This window comes from Podarcis melisellensis, assembly GCF_964234715.1.
Source record: "Podarcis melisellensis genome assembly, chromosome: 3".
NCBI classification, from domain to species: domain Eukaryota; kingdom Metazoa; phylum Chordata; class Lepidosauria; order Squamata; family Lacertidae; genus Podarcis; species Podarcis melisellensis.
The window spans coordinates 47,320,134-47,346,314 of NC_138530.1; the positions used below are offsets into that span (position 1 = coordinate 47,320,134).

The following is a 26,181-nucleotide window of genomic DNA, read 5'->3' on the forward strand; positions in this document are numbered from 1 at the left end:
ACTTTTTCCCCCTCTCAGTCGTCACTATTCAGGAAGTGAAACTCAAACAGAAATGAGAAAAAAATGTTACAACATTGAGTGTATGCACTATGACCCTTCCCCAATACCTCTCAATTACAAAGGGGGATTGAAGTGTGTCTATAACAATAAAATTTAGACTATAAACAGTGCCATTTGTGAGAATAAATAGCATTACAAAGTAGATTTCACACTGACCAATGAGCCTAGTGGGCTTGTAAAGTCACTATCTAAGAACATTTTTTATATATATACAAATTATTCTGGTTCTTCTTCTATCCCAAAACATAAGAAATTAAAAAGAAAAAGATACTTCTAATAAACAAATCAAAAGTAACGAAATACTTTCTTACAATTCTACAGTTCCCCTCTCATTATTTTTTTTGCCATGAAATTTCTAAGTAGTTTAGGAAAGCCCATCTTCTTGGTCAATTATTTCAGTTTTGCTGGAGAACACATCAGCTAACATATGTTTTGGTATCTCAGACCCCCTGACTTTTAATGTGTAGCAGGCATTTTCCACTTTGGCCAAACTCTGTTTCAAGGTATAGAGTTTTTTAGAAACTTCATATGGTCCAGTGTTACCAATATAGGAAAAGCCATCATAGATCTGGCGCAGGAACTGGCTCAGCTCAAATGGGGTATCTATGTCCCCATTGCCAACACTGTTAATGCACATCCGCATCAGCTCTCCAGTCAGATCAGCCACTCCCAGGAGGTAATCTACAGGAGTCACCTTCAGGCTTGAAGTGTTATGCTGCTTGTTGTGACAATCAGAAGACGGCTAGCAACAAAACAGAATACAATGGATAATTTAGAAACCAGTGAAATTGCAACTTGTTAAAGATAATTCAGAGAAACAACTAGTTATATAAAAATAATTCTGGAAAGAACATGGTCTTTCTTTTGAACCAGTCAACACATGGATATGGTTAATGTATGTCTCCCGTTATTTATTTGCAGCTAGGCAGGTATTAATCCCTATGTTGTGCCCAATTATTAACAGCTTAACCATAATGTGGTTCTCTACTATTTTCCCCAGCAGGTGTCCTGTGTCTTCAATAATAACATGGCTTCATCTTCAGGCCAGGAAAAGCATCACCTACTAAATTTTTGCCTGTCGTGCAGCAGTTAAGTTACAGAAGTGCCCCCACTCAGCAGCCGGCAATACTACCTATTCTACATTCAGATACTTGGGTTGTTTGAGTTCTTCTTATGTGATACTATTATACTTATATCATTCACTCACATGGAGCTCTCAGTAGTTTCCCATCCAAATTAGATAATCCACTTTCTTTTATTTTTTGTTTGTGGACAATAATGTCTTCATTTGCAGTGCATGCAGATCTACTGAGTGTGCACACAAATGTTTGCTTTAAGGTCTACAATTCCTCTAATCGACAAAAACGTATTTTACAGATTCCTACTCACTGAGGCACAAATGGTACAAGAGGATCAACTTGCTGATTAAAGAGGATGACCAATGTTACTTAGGCAGGTGCAATGCAAATGCCTTGGGTGGTATCCAGCAAAGTTTACTCAGAGTAGACAATTAAAATTAGCAGGCTAACTTAATAGTGTTCATTAATTTCAGTGGGACTAATCTGAGTGAAACTTTGTTGAATACCACACTTCGTCAGTTTCAAGCAAAAAAACACACAAACCCATTCAAGTTCCAGGAATCCTGGCAATTCAAAGGAATATCTGAAAAAAGGTATTTAATAGAACCAACAGTCTCCAGCCTTAACATATGGGATAGAGATATGCCCCTTCTAGTCAAAAATCCTACAGCACACAGACAACTACCAAATGCAGATGGGCCTTCACAAAAAACACCGTGAACATTTAGTGTGGCATTAAACCCCAGAGGTGAAGGGGTTGGTGAAGAAGTGCAAAAAGAAAGCAAGAGAATGCTTGGTTTAAGGAAAGAAATGATGGTGCAGCTTCACACACCAGGAAACAGTGCACTGAGGGTTTCCAGTAGCAACAATTTACTGCATCTTATTTCAAGGCTCATAATTTGGGGTGAGTAACATTGTAACACCAACAGAAATGATGGAATGAGAGCCTGAGCCTGCTTTGCTGTGTGTGCTCAGCCCAGAAAATACCAAAATTTACTTCTTGCATAAATTATGCAACTGCATACCTGCATTTATTTGTTTTGCATAATTCATTCTGTTTATGTTTGTCATAGGGGTAAAAGGGAAAGAGGAAGGCCCTGAAACATCTAGGGAGTCTACAAGGGAAAAACAAATTTCATGAAGCCAAAGCCAAGCTGTTCCAGACTTAAATAATAGGAATTTCCTAATATGTGAGTAAGGGATTGTATCCAAGAGTTATAGCAGGCATCCCCAAATTCGGCCCACCAGATGTTTTTGGGACTACAATTCCCATCATCCCTGACCACTGGTCCTGTTAGCTAGGGATGATGGGAGTTCTAGTCCCAAAACATCTGGAGGGCCGAGTTTGGGGGTGCCTGCTTATATGTAACCCTAGAAAAGCTTCTTTCTAGGGGGACTGTGGGCCTCAAAAATGCTGTGATTTACATGTTTACATGAGGCACTTTACATGAATAGAGATCCTACTCTACAAGCTGTTTCTGCCCAATTATCTCTAATTCCTTCCTCCTGCAACCCAGGTCTTAACTGAAGGTCCACTGGCTGCCAGAAAAGGGCTTTTCAGGGGGTTGTAGTAGGCAGGATAGGGTGGGAAAGGCTCACTGCACTGTACTGTAAATTATGGATACAGCCCTATGTGTTTACTATAAATAGCCAATGCTTCATCTCCACTAGTCGTAATGTTCTAATTTAAACCACAGTTTCTGAATATTCCCTACTATATTTTATTTGGAAGGATGGGTATAATATGTGAAAATAATTGGGGTTTTCCTGCTATTTTTGTGGTCCTAAAGTAATAAATTATCAACTTTTGTACGTTACTATACCGAGCTGCAAGTATCTGGAGTCTTATTTTTCAGAAGACACCTGGACCTACAAAAAGTAAAACATTTGACTTCTGTCTAAATACTCTCCATGAGTCATCTGTAATAGCAAAACTGGGTACGCCACTTGTTCTTGTAGGAGTCATGTAATTTCCCATGCCAACAGTTCAAACTGTACAAACATTATGATGTATGGTTAGAGTTAAGCATAACCAAGATGTTAAAACATCAGGGTCTGAGATGACTCGGCGTGCTTATCTTTCACCTATGACTCAGTTCCAGCTTTTCAAAGACAGTATACAGCTACTAAAGGGGACGCAGGTGGCGCTGTGGGTTAAAGCCTCAGCGCCTAGGACTTGCCGATCAAAAAGGTCGGCGGTTCGAATCCCTGCGGCGGGGTGCGCTCCCGCTGCTCGGTCCCAGCGCCTGCCAACCTAGCAGTTCGAAAGCACCTCCGGGTGCAAGTAGATAAATAGGGACCGCTTACCAGCGGGAAGGTAAACGGCGTTTCCGTGTGCGGCTCTGGCTTGCCAGAGCAGCGATGTCACGCTGGCCATGTGACCCGGAAGTGTCTCCGGACAGCGCTGGCCCCTGGCCTCTTAAGTGAGATGGGCGCACAACCCCAGAGTCTGTCAAGACTGGCCCGTACGGGCAGGGGTACCTTTACCTTTACCTATACAGCTACTTGCTGCAAACAAGTAAGACATTATGCAGCTACTTGCTCAGGCTGTAAAGCTATATTTTTTAATGCAAGGCCTCATGAATCAAAAACAGTTCTAATTCATATATCTTAAATGTAAGTATAATATATCAGGGACCTGCAAAATTTACTGGAATTTCCTTTGAAAATGTGTAACTTAAAAGACTATTTCATGGCATTTCCAAAAGATGATAATAAGTGAAAGTGCTAGAAAACATTAAGATACCTTCCCTTAAGAACAGCCTTGCTAGAGCAGACCAATGGGCCTCTAGTTCATCATCCTGCTTCCCTGCAGCAGCCAATTGCTCTGGGGTACCAAATTGCTATTTTTAAAGACGAAAGTTGCAATAATCTGAAGGCTTAACAGCTGCCTAGGTCAACATCCATGTTGTAGGATTGTAGGGACTAATTGTTGTTCAGTAATTTTCCAATAATTTCATTAGCTTGGGGGGGGGACCTCCAAGATTACATATTAAAATACGCTAAATAAGATAGAAATGCCAAGTAATGGACAGTTTCTGTTAAACACAATGGGTTTTAGCTCATTAGAAAGCCAACAAGTATTTTACTACCTTTGCTTCTTCCTCTTTATCTTCTTCTGAAAATATCAGTTGCCTGTTGATCTCCTCTATACTAACTAATGACCGAGTTTTGATAAAATACTGGAATGAGACAGCTTCCACATATTCCTGAAGACCTGGTTGAAGTGGGGGGAAATAAAACAAATGACATTTCACAATCATCCATAATTATGAAAATTATTTCAGTAATGTTCTAAAGGTTCCTACAAAGAGAGTGTCAAGTATGTAGCCAAGAACAGAAATGTGGATGAACATTTCATAAATAAAAAAGCACAAAGGGACCCATATCTTACACTGAAATATTATTGTCCCTGTACAGCAAATGGAAGATTCATCATAGCACCATGCATACTGCAACTCCTATCTTCAATTTACAAGTTGCAGTAGGGAATATTCATGTCACTTGTGCCAGGTTTAAATTGGTAGGATCAGGCCCTAAAATTACTATGATGTGGTTAACTGTGTGCTGGATTGTAGTACAGTCGTACCTTGGTTCTCGAATATAATTCGTTCTGGAAGTCTGTTCAACTTCCAAAAATGTTCGAAAACCAAGGCGCATCTTCCAATTGGCTGCAGAAGCTTCTTGCACTCAATCATAAGTCGCGGAAGCCGTGTCGGACATTTGGCTTCCAAAAAACGTTCGCAAACTGGAAAACTCATTTCTGAGTTTGTGGCATTCAGGAACCAAAACGTACAGGCACCAAGGCGTTTGAGAACCAAGGTACAACTGTATTTGTCTATAAATAATTATGCTGCTTATAACTGTGGGGATTCATGTTTTTGTTACAACTGCTTAGCACACTTTGACTATGATAAATGTATAAAATATTGTACAACACACCAGTAAGTCTGTTTCTTCCACTAGTTAATCAATTTGATTATTTCATGTTCTCAGACTGAACCCCCACTAGACTGTTTCCTTCTGAAAGCTGCTATACACCTCTTCTACTGCAGGCTTCTTTGCCAATTTAATGACATTTTCTGTCCTTTGTAACCGTGGCATGGTTTTTCTTCAAATTCTTGAAGACTCAAAGAGAATTTGTTGCTTTCTACTCACAAGGCAAAATGTAGATCGTTTTAAAACTTTATTCTCAGTTAATGACATGAATTCTGTGACTAGCCAGGTGTATACCTAGCACATAATGAAAACTCTATACTTCATGAAAGTAGAAGAATACATATACCCTTTATATACTGGTGTGTTTGGAAAATGTATTACCACGGCATTTAATAGTGGAGATGACTGAAAAACAGGCTGTGGTAAATTTTTTGAACTGCCTTCATCCCTTTTGTACTTTTACTTAGAACAGGGCAGAGAAGAAACAACCCCAAGTTCAGGATCTCATGAATAACTGAGGGCAATAAATATTGGGCAGCTACCAGCCGTAAACCTCATCAGTGAATTTCTCTTCAAAACAATGCCTTGGAAATAGCTACATTTTGGGGCAAGGCATCTGAAAGATGAATGAACCTGTCACTTGCAAACTCCCAGTGTCCCTATACGTCACTCAGCTGCAGATTACATCTTTCTCATTGCCCTCTCCTTCTACACTCAGCACCTCTTTACTATTGCCAAAGTTGCCACCCTCTTTTCTCACAAACTCCAGCTGACACATTAAACCAAAAAGGCAGTTTGACTGTGGGTCAGGGGCTGTATATGGCTGAGCTAAAGTACTCACTATTTTTAGTAATATCTAAACGGGTTTCGTCTTGACCATTTTTCAGTAGTGGGACCACAACATACGCTCACTTTACATACATGATTGCAATCTTATGCAGCTGTGTGGGGAAAATAAATAAATGGAGAACCAGGGAAACCCACTGGTGGCCTGTCTCCATTTACTTATTTTTTTCCCTACCCATGCACCCAACAGCTTTTCCTTACTTACCGGGTCCTGGGAAGGTCTCGGCAGGGTCCTGGGAAGCTCCCAGAGACCTTGTGCCTCCTTCTGGGAAGGTTATAGGAGGGCTCTCGGAGTGGCCAAGGCCCTTGTGCAACCTTCCCCGAGTCCAATAAGCAGACCCCCCACCTTTCAGAAATGTGTGCCTATTCATCTCACACTCTGAAACGAATGGCCTTGTTTGGATATAACATTACAAGAACAAGCCCCAGTTCCTTGCTGGCATGCCTGCAAGGAGGAGGCGATCAAAAGCTTTTGCTATACCAAGGTACCTTGGTTCTCAAATGCCTTGGTTCCCAAATGCTGAAAACCCAGAAGTGTTCCGGTTTTTGGATCTTTTTCGGAAGCCGAACATCCGATGCGACTGTCAGCTATTGTTTTCGGGGTGCCGAATCAGAAGCTGCCCCTTGGTTTTTGAACATTTCAGAAGTCAAACAGGCTTCCAGAATGGATTAAGTTTGGCGCTTTTGTTTTTGCTATTTTGCATTTTTATTTTTGAGGCTTTTTTGGTTAATTTGTTTTTGCGACTGTGTGGAACCCATTTCAGCTACTGATTGATTGGTTGTGTGACTGTGGAAATGGATAAAAGCCCCCCATCCAAACAATGGTAAGAAATGCAGGTAAGAAAAAATAATTATTTTTATTTTTATCATCTACAATACTGTCTTATTTATTTATAGTAGAATACATTGATTATTGCTTTCATTTTATGGATCAATAGCCTCATTAGAGAGTAAAATTCATGTTAAATTGCTGTTTTAGGGGTTGCTTTTAAAAGTCTGGAAAGGATTAATCCGTTTTGCATTACTTTCTATGGGAAAGCGCGCCTTGGTTTTGGAACTGACTTCCGGAACGGTTTAAGTTTGAGAACCAAGGTACCACTGTATTTTTAACTAATTGTGGATTAGCACACAGTCTGAAACAATCCAACTTCCAACTGCCTTATGAAGCTCTGGGCAATCCCCCCACCCAAAAAACCTGAACAACTCTGGGCCATCTCCCCCCATTTTCTTAATTTGGAGTCCCCAAAAATGGGAGTCTTCTTATACACGGGGGCGTGTTATATATGGAAAAATACAGTATCTTCATTGAGTCCTTCAAAATAAAGTCAGGATACTAACAGCTGTTAATGACTACTGAACTATGTTTTCCTCATTATAATCAAATAAACTAGACATGAAATACGTGCCTTTTAGAAGTCCTCCACAAAAAGCAGCTTGAAAATGACATTTAGAATGACCTAAGACCTTGACATAAGGTGTTTTTAATAAGCAGGTAAAAGGATGTTTAAATATATTATATTGTAACTTAATGGAAGGACATCCGCTACTTTCAGCAAATAATCCCAACGGTGAAAAAAAATCCATCCCATTTCACTATTCCATCCAACAATACCTTCCTCCTCCTGCTCTCAGTTTTGGGTCGTTTCCAAGAAAAGGATTACTTAAGGATCTTGCTGCCAGTAAGAGAATAGTTTATAAGGCTGCCTTTGTGTAGTTTGTTTTCCCTGAGTGAACATTGGGAAGGCCAATTAAAAATCCATGATTGCATCTGCCAGCACTTCCTCAGATATTAAAACAGACTAAAAGAATAGTCAAGAAATGTTGACATTCTGTCTCAAAAGTGAGAACTTTCAAGATCCATCTGGTCACCGGTTCAAGTAGATGGTACTCTTATAGTCTTCTGCACCTCTTTTCTGTTCTCTCAAATAGCTTTTTAAATTGTACTCTATATACATATTACAAAAGTGCAGGGTTCTTAATGCTTTCAACAGCTTATCCATGATAAGGATGACAAGGAGCAACCAGCAGGGACAACAGTACAACTTTCAAGAAAAACAATACACCGTATTTTTTGCACCATAACACTCACTTTTTTCCTCCTAAAAGTAAGGGGAAATGTCTGTGCGTGTTATGGAGGGAATGCCTACGGGTGGCATGCCTACGGATTTTCCTCCTCTAAAAACTACATGCGTGTTATGGTCGGGTGCGTGTTATAGAATGAAAAATACGGTAAATAAGAATGGGGAGGCTATTTATTAATCGACCCATTGCACTGAGGCATCCACACAAGAAGCTGGGTAAGATAGTTCTTGAGAACAGTCAATGAGAAAATAATACATATTTCTATTTTGCAGCATAATTTGCTGAACTTCATATGAAGGTTTTTAATTACTTGTCTGAATTAAAAGTACCTTCCTGTAATTTAATGTTATTCAAGTATTTAGATGCAGAAGCCAGGTCTTCTGGATTTTATATTCTCCCTTTTCTTGATTAGGACAGTGTATTTTTTCAAAGACTTCCCTCCAAAATTAATCTGCATTCAGTTTTCTCAATAATGAAATACAGCATTCACTTATGATTGAAAATAGACAAATTAAACTTGTTCATTTTGGGAAGAACACTGCAACATACGAAGCTGCCTATGCTAGTCAGACCATTAGTATATTTAGCTCAGTATGTTTACAATGACTTTCAGCAACCCTCCAGGGTTTTAGACAAGGCATTTTCCCCAGCCCTACCTAGAGATGCTGGGAAATAAAACTGGGATCTTCTGCATGGAAAGCAAATGATCTACTACTGAACTATGGCCCTTTCCCAAACAATGAAATAGTTGGAGCAGGAAGTATAGGAAACCCAGTATGTATCACATGACTCTGCTAACTTATCTAGGACCTTCACAGGGTGGCAAGAACTTTAGCAGAAATATGTACCAAAAAGGAGGCCCTAAGAGTCCTACAAACAAGTCCCAGAATAAGGATCCAATGTTTAAAATCTGGCAAAGTTGTTTTCCCCCGCTTACCCTATGCAATTTACTCCCTTGATCTCATTGCAATTACACAGCTTACCTGAACAAATGCCACGTTTCAAAGTCGATTAAAGCTAGTGCTTTAAAGATATACAGATTATTAATTTTAGTTTTATTAAGTGTTCACTTAAAATAATGCTTTATGTTTCAAATATCACAGCTGCTAGAAATCCAGTGCAAAAAAGACACTGGTTAGATCATGCTCCTGAGCAGCATAGGTCTCAACTAAATTGTTAAAGTATGTTTAATTTATTATAGAGATGCTTGCATGTATGCTAGCTTGCTCAATATCTCACTACTTGACCCAAGGAAAATGAAGTAGATCTGATAGCAGTCCATTAAAAGATTATTTAGTACTTTAAAAGCAATGATGTCAGAATGACCAAAACCCCAAATAATTTGAGAGAAGCAAATTGGAATCTACCAAGATAGCCCACCTGTAACATAACAAGGGAAAATGCACAACTATCCCAGAACAAAGCTAATTGATACAGGGGGAAATTACTTTTAAGTAATCTGTGTAGAAGTCCATAATAATGATGACATTAGTTTCCAATTAGGAAACTGCATTTCCACATTTGGAATCTTATCTCTGTTGTCAAAAACAGCAAGGAGAAGAGCTTATTTAAATTTTGCGCTACATCCTGTTTCTTTGTTATTCAGCGGTCTTAATTTACACAGCAATCCTATGGACCTTTTCAAGGAATTCTCCCTCTTCATGAATTTAAGATCTTTTATTTCCCAGTGAGCCTGTCGTAATTTACATTGTATCACTTATTACATTAGTAGTTATTTCTGGGTTACTGCTGCACTGTATGCATACTGCTATGAAAACCTGCATACAATCTACAGTCTTGTTTTTGTTCTAATTACTTTACAGCAGGGGCAATATTTTTTCCCTGTTGAGGGCGACATTTCCTCAGGAATCTGTCAAGGCGGGTGGGGTCATCAATTTCTTTCTCTCTCTATCACTCACGCCCCTCTTTCTCACATTTCCTCCCCAACCAAAAAAGGAGGCTGCTAGGAGATAGGTAGAGATCTAAGCTGATTACTTGCAGAGGGCTTTTGAAAACAGGCTGCAGGTCACACATTGTCCCACGACTGCAGGTTGCCCACTGCATGCTATAGCTCCTAGAAATCAGTATAAATTTGAAGTCTAGGAAACAAATAAATATTTGCCTGGTTATTTCAAACATATGTGGAGCTTCAGTCTACCTCACTTCTGCAGCTCTCATATATTCTCTCTCCTAGTTTTGCCTTCTCTTACTCACACCTGTTGGAATCGCCTCTTCCCCATGTTCTTTTAGAACAAGGGTGGCAAACTCAAGAGTTTGTTTCAAGTGGCCTGGCAACTCTCCAAAAGTCCTCTTGCCCTAAACGTACCTTGCAAAGCTCTCTTCTCTTATAGCACTCAGGAAACAGGAAGGAGAGCCCCTTCCTTTTAGAAAGGAGTTTCTTGTCCTTCTAGCTCAGCTCTAGGACTTGGAAGAAACCACTTTTTCTGCTCTTCTGATAAATCTGAAACCCCTCTGCTCCCATTCCTCAGCTGATCATCAAAAGTTCAAGAGGATTGTCTGAGTGTGTGTTTATATGTGTATTCAAGTGTGTATTGGCAAGTTTAGCCATGCCCTTCACTGGCATGCAACCCTTGGAGGGCTGGGCCAACCCTCAATGCAGCCCTCAAGCCAAAAAAAAGTTTGCAATCTCTGTTCTAGAGCATTTCCACTTTCAGACTCATTACTCTTATCCTAGATTTTTTTGCCTAGTTTGTCTTAATAATTGTTTAGCTCAATCACTGCAGCCCTGCTGACTGCTTAGCATCTTAGTGAAAGACAGGCAGTTTAACCAGTTAACTGGCAAGGCCTTCATCACTGGGGTCACCACAACATCCCTTTCTGAACTACGTTATAAACAGGTACCATTCTCATTGACAGAGTGGGCCAAGGAGAGGAGGGATGAGTAATGGAAGTAAACATACTACAATGGATGAGTCTCGTCTTTGCTCACCAACAATTTCTCAGTTATTAACATAGCCCTAGTCATAGCCATGAGTCTTTTTCATGCATTATCTATTCCACTGTGCAGCTTATCATACATTAAGAAAATTTTGGTTACAACAGATCTAGTTTGAATGCAGGACATTGAATTTAATGTCTTTCTTTATTTTTATTTGCATGCCATCCCGAACAAAGCTATCTGTGTGTCTTACAATAAATAAGTAAAAGCTATAGAAATGAATAAAAATGTAAAATCATTAACATAAACACAAAATTCACTACACCCCAAAATTAAAAACATATTTTTAAAAAAGAGGCCCAGAAGTCACAGTACAATTGGAACAAGGAAGGCATTTATTGCTATTGTACACCTGGAAGCCAGCATCAATTTTCTGCTTTCCTAACACTTCTTCAATACATATTATTCATACTGTCAAAAAAAGGATGTTTCGGATTCTATAGTACAAGTGCTTTGACTTCAAAAGTTATCACAAAAGAACATCATTCCTAACCATATGCATGAGTAGCTCTCTATTGTTGTTGTTTTAAACTAGTTATTTCAGTATCTCTCTGTTTGCTTGTATAGTCATCCCTTGGGACAATCTGTACTGTTAAGAAACGTGTAGAAAACAGGCATCCTTTTTGTTATTGTTCAATTATTAGTACTACACTCAGCGTTTGAGCTCATACAAGTATCCTTTGGGGAAATGCTCTGCGTGCCATTAGCACTATTCTTAATGAGGGAAAGCAGAAAACTTCTTTTAGTGCTCTGCCAGAATTGTTTTATCTTTAAGTCAAAAGAACAACGGCTTGGAGTAACCCCAAAAAAAGCATTTCATAACTACAAATGGCAAACAATACTCCCAAGGATCATATGTCTATTTATAGATTTACAATTATTACACCAAATACATGCACATCCCCCAGCAGGTTTGTTTGTTTAAATGGAGCCGCTACTGTAACTCAATAAAAAAATAATAATTTAAACATTTTCCACAGGAAGGCTGATTGGGCCCCCTGGAACTATTTTAAAGAGATGTATAAGGGAAGAAAAAGAATAGGATATTTCATGTCTGGTTTTAGGCCGATGGACAACATTTGTAGGAAGTCAAATGTTAATTGTACAGACTGGGGTTTTTTTAGATATAAATATTGGGTTTCTTTTTTACTTAGTAGAACACTAATGCCATGCTTGACAATATATTCAAATTTATGTTTTTGCATACGGATTTTTGAACTGAGTAAGGCATGCATAGGCAAACTCAGCCCTCCAGATGTTTTGGGACTACAATTCCCATCATCCATGATAACTGGTCGTGTTAGCTAGGGATGATGAGAACTGTAGTCCCAAAACATCTGGAGGGTCGAGTTTGCCTATGCTTGGAGTAAGGAATAGAACGCAGTACTAAAATGATGAAGAGAAAACATTTTGCTATCATGAAAAGTGAATGTTTACATTCCGATACTGTAATTGTCTTATTGTATTTATATCTTACATAACAATAATGACAGAACTCTGCCACTGATTTTATCTCCAAAGCATATATAAATCCTTAGGATATCATTAATTTCTCAGAAGGAGAACCTGGGATGAGATTGGCATTATTTATCTATAGCTTCTTAATGTTCTCTGGCAGATCCTTCCTTGATTTAGTTCCAAGTCTTTGAATGAGAAGGGGAAACAGCTGTTGCATACAGAAAGCAAATGCAGCCTATTTGGTAATTATACTTTGGTAAGAGTAGCAGCAAAATATTTCTCCTCAGCTAGGCAGCCAGGCGATAAGCATAAATTTCTACCATTCACTTCTTCATGATCAAATGTCTTCACAAACTTAGCCCTTGCTAGTGCTTCATCCTCTTTCTTTTTGCTCTTAACTTACTAGTACAGTGGTACCTCAGGTTAAGAACTTAATTCGTTCTGGAGGTCCGTTCTTAACCTGAAACTGTTCTTAACCTGAGACACCACTTTAGCTAATGGAGCCTCCCGCTGCCACAGCAGCACAATTTCTGTTCTCATCCTGAAACAAAGTTCTTAACCCGAAGTACTATTTCTGGGTTAGCGGAGTCTGTAACCTGAAGCGTCTGTAACCCGAGGTACCACTGTATTATGTTAAGGCTAAGCCACATTTTCAGGTGCTATTTCTCAGCTTCTTTCATTTTACCTTGCTGCTTCATATGCTTGGGGCAATCTTTCACTATTGATCCAACTGGTTTCTTTTAATATTTAAGAAGATACTGAAAACCCATGTCTTTATTCATGCTTCTCATTCATGGTCCCTTCTTATACCTATTGACAACTGGCACAGTAACTCTCTTTCATCTGAATTCACTTTCTCTCATATCTTAATTTATTAGACTGCAAGTCTTCAAGTGCAGTCATATCTCTTAATTTTTGAATGGTGCTGTTGTATGCTGGTAAGTAAAATTATGATGACCCAATAATTCACCTGCAGTTGGTCTGAGTGTGTTAAATGGATTGCTCTGTCCCCAGTTTTTCTATTTTGAGATATACTCATTACCCACCTGAACCAAGTTGTGATAAAACTTTACAGCTATATTACATTCAAACTGACTTGAAAGCCAGAGCCCAAGATGGAGGTCTTGTTGCATTTGCTTGGATAACCTTCTCAGTTTCTTAGATGTGACATGTTGTTTTAAAATATGTGTATAATCATATGATTTATTAATTCTTGCATATCCTGGCTGATAAGAAGAAAGAGAAATTGATGGGTATTACAGAAGCTTCCCAAGGGAACAGAAAAACGCCAATGCTTAAGGAGGGACCATGAATGAGAAGCATGAATAAATAGATGGGTTTTCAGTATCTTCTTAAATATTAAAATTAACCAGTTTGATCAATAGTGAAAGATTGCCCTAAGCATATGAAGTAGCAAGGCAAAACTAATCCTCAGCATTGGTGTTTTTGAGAACTAACACTTTCTTGTCCCCTAACATCTATTTCTTGAGGAAGCCAATTAAACATGTTATTGCTCCGCTACTCTAAGACTCTATATACAATGCAAACTTCCATATGTTCCTGGGGTGGATGATCTTCATCTGGAGCTTGACAAGGAAGTGTTTTCTATTTGACCTCTCAGTAGGTTCCAATATAGAAAAATAACCAACTTCTATAGGATCACTTAAATATCCTTGTGAAGATTCCAGGTATTGTATTACAATGGTTATACTCTTCTTTATCTGAACATTCACAGAGAGTAATAGTGGGAAATGACTCTTCTCCTTCTGAAGATGATCCTGAGGGATGCCTTAGATTTCCATTACAGTGGTACCTCGGGTTAAATACTTAATTCGTTCTGGAGGTCCGTTCTTAACCTGAAGCACCACTTTAGCTAATGGGGCCTCCCACTGCCGCCGCGCTGCCAGAGCATGATTTCTGCTCTCATCCTGAAGGTACTATTTCTGGGTTAGCAGAGTCTGTAATCTGAAGCATCTGTAACCTGAAGCGTATGTAACCCGAGGTACCACTGTATTAATATTTAGTATTTAACATCTTCCTAAAGCCAGTGGAAGAAATTGTGTGAAGGTTTACAGTTAAGTGTCATCAATATAAACATGGCAACCAACTACACCTTTATTCACCAATCAAGCAACAAAAATATTGGTACTTTACTGATGCTTGGGTGACCAACTGGGTTAGTATTGGTTGAACACCTATAAATCGAGAGTCTACAAAACTAATCTTGAATACACAAGATGTGCATGTTCAGGGTTCTTTTTTATTCATTTGCACTTCAGGCATCCCTCCTACTAGAACCCCCAAGCACGGTCACATAAAACTCTTATACACATGCAAGTTCCTCTTCTGAATCAGCCAATGTTGGCAACCACCCACAAAAAGAAAGCATTATTGATCCAACTGAACTTATTACAAATTACACAGAAAAAGTTCCACTTGAATTCTGTGTATCTTTTCTTAGTCTTGCAATGAACTTATAAATCCAAATATTCCAATACAGGGGTGGGGTGTGTGCCCCTGTGGAAAACCTTCTAGGAGCCACATGCCAGAGATGGGCGTGGCCTGAGAGAAAAGTGGCCAGAGTAACAAATGTGAATCTTAGCTTTATACAGTAGACTACATTCCAGCCATGCAAAGGTCAAGGTTTCCATGCACACACACCTCCCTCCATGCAGGCAAGCAAGAGACATCATCATAGTTCAAGATCACATTCCAGTCAAGCAAAAGTACTAGAGGCAGGCACAAAGCAGGGCCAGTGAGAGGGGCAGCCTGGTGAGAAGGGGCACAGCCTAGGAAGGGGTGTGGTCCAGAGAGACTTCCGAAGGCCAGTTATAGAGGCCTGAAGTTCCACATCTGATCCTTGGGCCTGAGGTGTCCCACTCCTCTTCTAACATAAGCCATTCCCAACAAAATCAGACCAATGATCACATGTCAGGTGATGAAATAAAAACAGACCCAACTAAATCAGTGCCTTATTTCTTATATTTACCTGGAGAGATGGCTCTGTGAAACTGATACATATCTTCTCCCATCAATTCTTGCGCTACTTGTTTTATCTTCTGTCTCACGAGATCTAATTTGGTCTCAGATTCCATTAATATTTCCTCCCCATTAGGAGCACTGTCAACACAAAATGAATTATTATGTGGTAATACTGTATCTGCAGCAAAGAGGCAAAGGGTATAATGTGCTCAATTAAGCTTAATCCTCTGCCATCAGAAAAAAACTGAATGAATCCATCCAGTATCAGAAATACAATAACAAGAGATGTCACAAAATTCCTATTCCTGAAGTTCAGCAGCAGATGACATCCCTTATGATGCAGAAACAGCAATATCCATACACAAGAGGAAAGGAACCTCAGGGTACCCCAAGGTTTGCAGAAGTACAAAAGAAATGGAAAAAATAAAAAACCGTAAAGGGGAGGGAATAAGCCAATGCAGACTATTCATGCCCAGTGGCCACAAAGACTGACTAAGTGGCACAAAACACAGGGTGGGGAGGCTACTGGGGAGCACAGCAAGGCTGGCCGACTGCAGCAGTAAACAGAAGTACATTTTTCCTAGCTCTCAATTGTAACATAAATAATTGCAACAAATTACAAACATAAATTCTTTGTATATTGCAGCATAATTTTTGTGGACTGGAACCAGCTGACATTTCAGCAAACTCAGCTGACGGATGTGGAGTTTTGTTTTTTTTAAGGAATAGAAGATCTGTTATTACAACTCAGTGAGAAACATCAACCAATATGGTGAAGCATCAGATATTCACACAAGCTCTTATTCATCTACACTTCTCAACACTATCATCCATGCCACTGCATCAGCTGTGATTACTAGTACAGCAATGTGGCCAAATAACTGATGCTCACTTCCACTATAATCAACTCATTGTCTAACAACGCTAAGCTAGTCCAGACAGTGCTGTTAAAGCTGTCAACAACTACTGTTATTCATAGAAGCACTGCCACAAGATAAACTAGGATGATAGAAAAATAAAGTTTTATCAAGGCCAGATGCGGAGAACCTGAGGCCCTCCAGATGTTGCTGGACTACAACTTCCACCATTCCTGGTCACTTGCTACCCTTGCTGGGACTGTTCGGAACTGAAACATGGAGGCTTCTCACTCCTGATCTAAGCAAAGCCTGCTGTAACATGTAATCAGATAATGTAACAGATTCTCATAAACCATTTTCTACCATGTACACTTTGATATGTTTACTTGAAGGATCACAAATGGCCCTAAGGAGGCACAGGAGAGAAGAAAAATATTTTGCAGTCCACTGAATGTCCTCAGGGATGGGACCAGTCTAATCCCCTTAGGGAGAGAATTCTGTAATTGGGGCACTGCCACAGAAAAGGCCCTACTCCAGGCTCCCAACAGCCAAACCTCTTTTGGTGGTGGGACCTTAAAAGGATTACCAAACAGTGTTGCACAAATGCAGCTAGATAAAACGTATGCCTCTGCAGCACTGACAGTCAGCACAATGGGAATCTGCCTTTAGCTTTTCTTTAAAGATATACTGGGATAATGCAGGCCCTAGGCTCTCTCTTTTTCATTTGATTTGATTGTCCCCGGACTTGCAGTACAAATTAGTTTCCCACTTGGTTTTGTTACAATGAGCTAGCAAAATAAAGCAAGTTTATGGAAAGTTACAGTGCATGTTTAAACAGAGCAATGATATTAGATGTTCAACACTGCAAGACAGTAGGCACTAGAAAACAGACTCCTGAATTTTTAACAGTGGCATATTTAATGGGTCCCACTTTCCACACTCCTGGACAAAAAGGCACACATGTCCCAACTCCAACTTTTACACAGCAACCCTTTCCTCATTTGTATCTAGTTATCCTACAGAGCAAGCATCAAGAACATTAAAAAGCGACATTAATTACTCACCTGGTAATCCTATGCAGTAAGAATATGACTCTTTTACTTTCAATAGTTATATCACGACTAAGTTTCACAAGCCTCTCATATTTATCATGTTTTGTATCAAGTTCCACCTGGAACGCTAAAGAGAACAAAATGCAGAGAAGCACGTCAGTCAAGCATATGTTGAAAATATCACAAAGGAGCATCCACCAGCAAGCCAGAAAAAGTAGCAACATTTCTAATAGGTAAATATTTAGATGTGAGCTAGTTACACAGAATATTATTCACGTTAGTATTCAAACTAAGCTTGGAAACCTTCTGTGGAACCAATAATAACTAAGAGCTTAACTCTTGTCTTTGACAGAGCAAACTATTTTAGCAATATTGATTTCACTGGACTCGTATCAATTCTGACACACTTTTTTTTTAAAAAAATCATGGATGCAAATCAGCTGCTTCTTTTCTCAGTGCAGTTTCTCAAGTGTGTGGAAGTGAGTGTTCAGCATGAATCAGACAATACACAGGAAGAGTTTGAAGCCATATCTACAATCACAATAGCAATTTTTACAGCTACCAACTGAAAAAATACATTCAGACTGTTTCCACTAGAGCCCTTAAGAGCTCAATACTGTACATAGAGGAAATGCAATAAGGCAGCCAGTTTGCATGTGCAAACCAGTCCACAGGCCTTTAAGCAATGGCTTACCTTTGAAGGACATAGTAATAGCTGAAGGAGGATTAATGCTGTCTTTTTCTTCTCTCCAATGACCATGAGGGAAATTGTCATGCTTTCTTTTTCGGAACTCACCTGTTCCTAGGAATATGAAAGAAAAGAAATGAGAGATAAACATCATCAAATTGTAATATCAAGAAACAAAGGTTCACAAATTTTGGCTTGTCAAAAGTTATGCTCGCCATCAACCTTGCCCTGAAGTGTTGATCACAAGAGCTAGCTTCTGGGGCAAAGTAATGTCAAAGCCTAATAGAACTCTAGATGCAACCTTCTTCCCAGCTCTAAGTAGACAGTTTGAGAGCTCATTCTTGTACTTAAAAAAACAACAACTGTTATGTGTACTGCCAACACTAAACTTTGCACTTCAGTTCTTTAGTTTGCATACAATGTTAAATTCAGGCTACTGATCTGAAAAAGATGGGTCTCATGATATTTTTTTAGATATGAACATAATCAAGAATTACTGAGTGCCTCAAACAAGCCAATGGTTCTTAACAATACAAGGTTTTGTTTTGATTATCAATATAGCAGCAAATAGGTGCCTAGTACTTTTTACTGAAATATTGATTTTCTGATCTCTTACTTCAATAATATACCCTAAACATATCTCTCAGCGATTAAATCTCACTAAACTCAATGGGATTTATTTCCCAATATCGGGCCTAGGACTGAACTGCAGCCAGTAGTTTTCAAAACCACACCAGTGCAAGTAGATAAATAGGTGGGAAGGTAAACTGTGGTGGGAAGGTAAACTGTTTCTGTGCGTTCTGGCTTCCGTCAGTGTTCTCTTGTGCGAGAAGTGGTTCAGTCATGCTGGCCACATGACCCAGAAAGCTGTCTGTGGACAAACGCCAGCTTCCTCAGCCTGAAGCGAGATGAGCGCCGCAACCCCATAGTCACCTTTGACTGGACTTAACCATCCAGGGGCCGTTTACCTTTACCATACCTCCTTAAGTCCCTGACCAGTGCCTGTAGCACAATTTCCTTTCCTTTTCCTACAGAAAAACAGAGCTGGACCCTGGCTTTGGCAACAGCTGCACTGCTGTTATCATTTTCAACACACCACCAGTTTGACATGTAGTCTACCAGTAGCTTAGCAAAATATAATGAATGAGCAACTAGCATGTCTGCACTTTTTAGAAGTGATATATATATATATATATATATATATATATAGGCATTCCTATATATATTCCTAAAGTAGTAAACACTCCAAAGGTAATGGGTAATGCTCATCCAACTAGCATATGATAGGATAACGTAGGCATAACCTCAAGTAACCTGGAGGGTTGCACAGGGTCACAAAAGAACATTCAAGTGTGAACTTGTACTGTCACAAAACAGCACGGGCAACTATGCTGCTTGAAGCAGTGAAGCGGCCACCTTTTCTTGCAGGATTCTTAGACCATCCTTGTAACAGCTACTCGTTACTTGGTTTTTTGCTTCTCCCTCACCACCTTTTCTGCGCTAGGTCTTGCATTTCTGCCTCTCAACCAGCTGTCACAGGTGCCTTTCCAAAAGGGGCGAGGCTGGAAGACGGGGAGAGAGGAAGAGAGAGACTGACTATCCGAACACAACAAGGTCCTGCCTCCACAAGCAGCTAAGAGCGTCGGCCTGTTACTTGGGGCCGCGGGCGCTCCAAGCCCCCACTCGGCCATAAAGCTCAACGGGCGCCGGGCGACCACCGCCTCGCAGCCAAGCTCCTCGGGGGGAAAAGGCGGGATAGGAATGGAATAATACATTGGCATTTGGGGGCTAAATGGGCGAAGGGAAGAGGAATAAGGAAAACGGGAGCGAAAGGTCAAAATAAGTTGACCTTATGGGGCGCGGGTCGAGAGCCGCCTGAGCCTCCCCGCCTCTCTCGACGAGAGAGGCCCGTCCCTATTTCCCCCTCAGCCCGCCGCTGCCGGCACCTTCTCTGCCGCTCATGTTGCCCGCGCTCGCGCCCCGGGAGGCCTCCGCTCCGCCCCTTTCGAATTCTGAGGGCGCCACGCGCAGCAACCGCAACGGACGCCGCAGCTCCCACTTGAGGGCGGGTCGCTCGGCCGCCGCTCCGTTTCCTCAGTTTGCCAAGACCTTCCCGCTCTCTCCTCACCGCCTCCTCTTCCTCCTCCCCCCCCCCACCGCCGCCTTCTTTCGGCGTCCTTCTCGAATTCCTGACAGCAGAGTTTAATTTCATGGAGCGCCGAGCCCGCCACGTCTTCGGCATCGTCTCCCACCGCCTCAGAGCAGAGGGTGGGAGCCGGCCTAGACGCCGCCACATCTTTAATTATTTTTCCGGGTAAGGGAAAAGACTTTCCGAAGCAGGCATTCGATATGGAGCCACATCCCGCGCGCTCTGCAGCCGCTTCAAGCCCTCTGGCTGAGCAAGGCATTGTGGGGAATGTAGTTTTCGTGATAAACGTGGTGACGGGGCCCCTCTGAGCCATAGAGGTAAGAAACGCGAGTTCCTCTTAGCCTCTCTTCGTAAAAACTACAGAGGCTTGTGGCAACCTTGAAGACCAACAAATCTGTTGATTTCATGATTACGACATCAGATGTACGAAGCCAATCCCGCTTTATATAGCTCCGCCAAACGAGGCCAGGCATTTCCCCATGAAAACATCATTTGCATCTTAGAATGTCCCGGGGTGTGCAGGAATTCCGCATCAGGGGTTCCTGGGTAGACAAATCAGCACGGGAAGCGTTCCTTGATGTCTGAAGGAACAACTGAAAATGTAGTTACACCAGCGCATTGCATCCTAGACACCTTCTGCTTAGAATCCCATACAAGCCATCACAGGGCTCACCCACACCAAAGCATCACAGATACCCTTGTGGGGTTTTGGGGAGACAGAAGAGGTTGTTGACTAGTGCCTGCTGCTGCACCATTACTGAGGGAGCACTGACTGACGGCATGCTCAAGTCCGAGCAATTCTTTATTTAATTCCTATGGATGTTATTAAAGTTAGTAAATGTTCTAATCATAACGGCTGTAAAAAATCATAGGAACGCTTACATCAAAGAAAACATATGTAGAATCAGGTTGCAATAGGTGACAATTAGCCAGCCTTTTTTTAAAGCGTGTCTGGATGTTAACCAGAAGGTTGGTGGTTCAAGCTCACCCAGGGATGACTGTGGGAAGGATTTCTGTGTTGGATTAGATGATTCATGAAGTTGCTTCCGACTCTATGATTCTATTACTTTTATGACATGCTGCCTAAGAAAATACCTGAATAACCCTAGCCTGTTTCACCTAGCATTGCTGCCAGACTTCAGGCTGACATACCTCCTGGCCCTCCTCCTTGAAATATTTTAAGGGAGTTGAGTGAGTTTCCTACCAGAACCCCCCTCCCTGGCATTGTGTTTCTATTATTGTGACTAGAGTTGGGGGAGAAATTAGATTCAGTTCACATTTCAAAAGGCAAACCTACCTAATCCACACTTTCCAAAATAATACACCAATACAAAGTCACCCTTCAAAATTTGCACTTAACTTAATGTTACAGTGTAGTTCTCCAACCAGTAATGTGTACATAAATGCATGTACTAATGTGAACATATAAATATGTTGTATTTGGGAACATTAAGGTAATTGCTTTATATTAGGCAAAATTAAATACACTGTTCTGTATATCAGGAAAAAATCACACTAAAATGCTGATGAATTGTCATAAAAAAAATCACAAACTGATGTGGAAATGTGGAGAACTTAAAATAGGAAAAATGAGAAATGAAGATACCAAAATTAACAGATTTACCCTAATTGTGACTTACTACTTTCAAGTTCTCCTCTTACCAGGGATACTATTATTAGCTGTAGGAATGAGTGGTGGAGGCAGAGAATAAACAGTTCTTAAAAGGGGGCCACTAGGGGCGCATTGGAAGATGGCTGACAATACCATCTCTCCGACCCACATGGGGTAATTAAGAGGCTGTTATGGGAGTAGGCAGCCTCCCTTGTTGCCCCAAGGAAATGGTGAAGATTAATGACGCTAAGACTGTTTTGATGTATGGAAGTGATGTTATATGGAAAACGTCTGGATATGGCTACTGGATAAAAAAAATAATATCCACGCAGGATTACAAACTGTTCCAACCAGCTTGTGGAGACTATCAGAGGTCACAAAGAGAAAGGAAAAATATATGAAAATAACAACAAGAGATGTGGAAAAACAATGAGAAAGGACTGGATAGTACTGTGAACATCATAAGGTTAGATTTGTGGACATTAAAACAGCAGCAAGAAGCAAGAAGTTCATTGGATCCCCTTCGGAACTTGAAATATGGGTACCCCCAACAAGAATTTAAAATTCGGCTGTGCAATTTGGAATTTATGTAATTTGGTTTGATTTGATGTGATTGGACGGTTAATAAAAAATTATTCTTAAAATAAAGAGAGAATACACAGTTCTTCACCCTGTTTGTCCTTCTCATCTTGTTCTCTTACACTCTGTTGGCTGGCTCTGACCTGAAATGATTCCCTACCCAGGAAAGGTGTCAATAGGGGAGAAGCAGCTTAACTTTGTCTACTGGAGAAGGGTGTTTCAGATCAAGTTGTGAATCCCATGTAGGGTTGCACTGGCCAGGAAACAGCCTGGTCTACTCCTGTGCCTATAGCAGCAACTTACCAGCAGAAATCAGCAGGTGATGTTTTCAACAGCATAGTTATGAGCATTATCAGATCCTGCTGTTTTTAAAGGTACAGAGCAAGGGCTAATCAAGAAGTTGGCAAGTCTAGGGGTTTAAGGGAGCTTATGAATAAGTATGCACAGGATTGCAGTAATTTTGTCCATAAGCAACCCATGGGTAGTCAAAAGAAAATAAAAAAAAGTTGCTGCACACAATAAAATGACAAGATTTCACATTCCAACTCACAATAATAAATTCCATGGCTTTAAATAAATGTACATTCTTTGAGGCTTTTCTTTTAATCATATGTTAATTTCATCATTTAGCCACTTTTGTGTGTTTTTTTAGCATAATTCCAGCTAAGGCTTTAATTTTATTTCTAAGAATGTACCAGGTTTCTCTGACAGTTCTTCCTGGAATTACAAAACAAAAATTGTTCAGGTAGCTGAATTTATGGCTGACAGAATAAATGGTATATTGTAAAGCAGTGTTACTGAATATCTCAAGGGTGAGGAGCCTTCCATTCTTAGTCAATCTTTCACTGGCCACACAGTAGTGGTGAGCAAGACCAGAGATAAAGGTAGATGAAGCATTAAATGTGAATTTTACGTTTGTACAGTAAGCTAGTTTCTACACACACTTATACACCCCTCTCTAGCCTCTATCCAGGCAAGCAACCAGCTTTTTCAGAGTGTAGAGAGTCCAGGGATACATTCCAGGGATACAGTCCAGTCAGGTAAAAAAAATACTCAAGGATAATGCAAAAGGAGGCTGGTGAGGGGTGTGGTGTACAGAAAGCCCAGAGGGTGAGACAGAGAAGCCCAGAGGGCTGCATTTGGTTGCCAGACCTGAAGGTTCGCCTTCCCTGAGACCTATCTATCTATCTATCTATCTATCTATCTATCTATCTATCTATTAGCCATGATAGCTAAGTGGGTCTTCCATGTTTAAAGGCAATCTAAACACCTGATGCTAAAAACAAAGTAATTGGTTGTTCCGTTCAGCCAGAACTCTGTATGCTAGCTCCAAAGCTGTGTATGTATTTTGGCTTTGCTCTGAGCCATGAGGAAGTTGTGGTGAGCAGGAAAAGTCCCTGTGTGTGTGAGTCAGTGATGATCCCAGCACATGCCAATCACAAGGAAGAAGTTGCATCCTGCCCTAGTTAAGTGCAAGCTCCAGTGGCACTTTTAGTTTAAGCAACATCCATAATTCAGCAAATGATCTCCCATTAGGAATAAAATTATCATACAGAAAGCATACCTGCTCTAATAAAATGAAATAATTCCCTAGCCTGTCGTGAGAAGACCAAGCCCATTCGTTTTCAGCAGAGTGAGGGTGCATTACTAATAGATTATGTATTATCAAGGCAATAATATCAAATTCACATGTCTTAAGAACTTCCAAACCCTCCCTCTTTGATCATTAGGGCTTTCAGGACAAAATAAAATAAGGCTACTGAAATGAGGCAGATGACTTGGGTCCCATGGGTAAGGGGAGATGGCAAACATCTCTAGGGGTTTATGGGGATCCTGAATGCTGCTGGAAACCCAGCAGGAAGTCACAACTGGTTTGGCTATGCTGCTGCAATGGTCCCCTTATCACAAGACAGGTCCTATTTGTGCTCCAACTTTTATGATTTCCACTATCTGCTGTATTTTCCCAATCTCAATCTAATCTGGTTATCACAAGACAGGAGAGCTACTATATTGCACATAACTTTTTCCCTTTCTTTGTTCTTTCACTTTCTCCATAGCAAGGCTGTGTTTTGAAAGACTCTGTGTCACAGTTCCTCCAAGTGAGCAAGTCCAACATGCAGAATCCTGTGGAAATATGTTGAAAGGTTTATTCTTAATGATTTATTTTCTAATCCCCAGACCTCCTCTGCACACATTCCAACAAACCTACCTGGAATTCTGGGATGTTTTCTAAAGATACTAGGTACCAGGAGATGTGCTAATGACACCAAAGTGCGAGTGCATACAAAATCCAGCTCTTCTTCACACCTAGGCCAAAAGACAGTTCTGAGGAGTTAGCACCTATTCTGTTAGCACCTCCATATTCCCCTCACAGCAACTTTCCTCATGCTGGTAGTGGGTGGAACCAAAATCAAAGGTGAATTTTATCTTTGTATAGTAGGCGAGTTTCTATGCAGCTTCACACACTTCTCTGTATTCTCCATCCAAGCAAACAAGAAGTATTACCAGAGTTCAAGGACACATTCCAGCCAGACAAATATACTGAATGAGGGTTCAAAGCATGGCTACTAAGGGATGTGGCCTGGGGAGAGGGAAGGTATCAGGGCTCAGTACTTTTAGCCCTTTATTGTCAGTAATTCACTCAACAATAGAAACAGAAATGAAAACCCTTATCAGGGCAACAATCACTATAGTTTAGGAGGAAACTAGAGATAGAAACCAGATTTAGATTAATGATTAATTATTTAACATTGTTTTTCACAAAGTGAGCCAGCAACATGGCATATGAGGCAACTGTATTAAACATCACAATGCAAAGTGAGGTGGTCATGTTTGAGAGCTTTACCTTGGTCTAAGAACAGAATCCGAACGATGGAAGGGCAGCGGCAGCGGGAGACCTCATTATGGAAAGCGTGCCTCGGTTTAAGAATGGTTTTGGTTTAAGAATGGACTTCCGGAACAGATTAAGTTCGTAAACCGAGGTACCACTGTACTCAGACCACAACCTGTTGTTGCTGGCATGACCCGATCCCACACTAGTAGCATTAATATTTGTACTGATGGAGGATATAAGGCGGCTATGTGATTATCACAGGCACCTATTGACACCACAAATGCCAAAAAGTACAATTCTCTGTGATACACACTTAAAAATGTTTTTGATAAAGGTCTTGTCCACTTTTCTAAATAGGTGCATGTAGCCTTTTTGAAAAGCAACCTCTTCCCATGGCACCAAAAACACAGCTGTTCCCTCCCTTCTAACAACCCTCAACTTTCAATACCTTTCCCTCCTCCCCTTTTTCCTCCATTCATTCCCTTCCTGGAGACAACTGGCATCAAAGGTCAGCATACTTTGGCATTTGCCAAGGACCCACACCCCAGCAGGGGCTCATTGACAAGAGCCCCCTGCACCTGCTCTTCCTCTTCAGCCATTGCAGCCTGCTTGTGTCTGTCACTCTGGCCCAGGCCCTGATGGTAGTGGTGGTGAGGAGGAGGAGCAATAGGTGCCACTGCCTGCTTGCTTGCTCATTAGCTCTCTACCTGGCAAGAAAGTAGGGGTAGCAATGATGAGGAAGAAGAGTAGTTTTGAGGAGGTGGACTCACAAAGGGTGGGGAGTGGAGTCCATGGAAAGAGTCTCCTCTACAAGGATAGGTTACAACATCTGGGGCTCTTTAGTTTAAAGGATAGATGAGTAAGAGGTGACATGTAGAAGTGTGTAAGGCTATGCATGGTGTAGAAAGGTGGATAAAAGGTAAAGGGACCCCTGACTATTAGGTCCAGTTGTGGCCGACTCTGGGGTTGCGGTGCTCATCTCGCTTTATTGGCTGAGGGAGCCGGC

At 40.7% G+C, this 26,181-nt stretch overlaps 1 protein-coding gene across 4 annotated transcripts; it reads right to left on the reverse strand.

Moving 5' to 3' along the window:
* Positions 1 to 12: 12 nt before the first annotated feature.
* On the reverse strand, positions 13 to 20,437 carry TSNAX (translin associated factor X). Of its 4 annotated transcripts, none has more exons than XM_081906961.1 (6): positions 19,949 to 20,437; positions 18,009 to 18,116; positions 17,327 to 17,441; positions 15,413 to 15,543; positions 4,232 to 4,356; positions 13 to 802 (listed from the first exon to the last, which is right to left on the reverse strand). In XM_081906961.1, the coding sequence occupies exons 1-6, from the start codon at positions 19,962 to 19,964 to the stop codon at positions 425 to 427; spliced, it is 873 nt and encodes a 290-aa protein (XP_081763087.1). In that variant the 5' UTR covers positions 19,965 to 20,437; the 3' UTR covers positions 13 to 424. The 4 variants fall into 4 exon arrangements, with proteins under 4 accessions (XP_081763087.1, XP_081763090.1, XP_081763089.1 ...); XM_081906964.1 differs by lacking the exon at positions 19,949 to 20,437 and adding an exon at positions 19,493 to 19,866; XM_081906963.1 differs by lacking the exon at positions 19,949 to 20,437 and adding an exon at positions 19,490 to 19,866.
* Between the last annotated feature and the right edge of the window lie 5,744 nt (positions 20,438 to 26,181).

Bases quoted from the DNA above. Each gene is read 5' to 3' on its own strand.
- TSNAX (XM_081906961.1), bottom strand. The intron at 17,442-18,008 runs GTAAGCCATTGC...TGTTCTCTTTAG, and splicing joins TATTACTATGTCCTTCAAAG to CGTTCCAGGTGGAACTTGAT. The intron at 15,544-17,326 runs GTGAGTAATTAA...TTGTGTTGACAG, and splicing joins TTACTGCATAGGATTACCAG to TGCTCCTAATGGGGAGGAAA.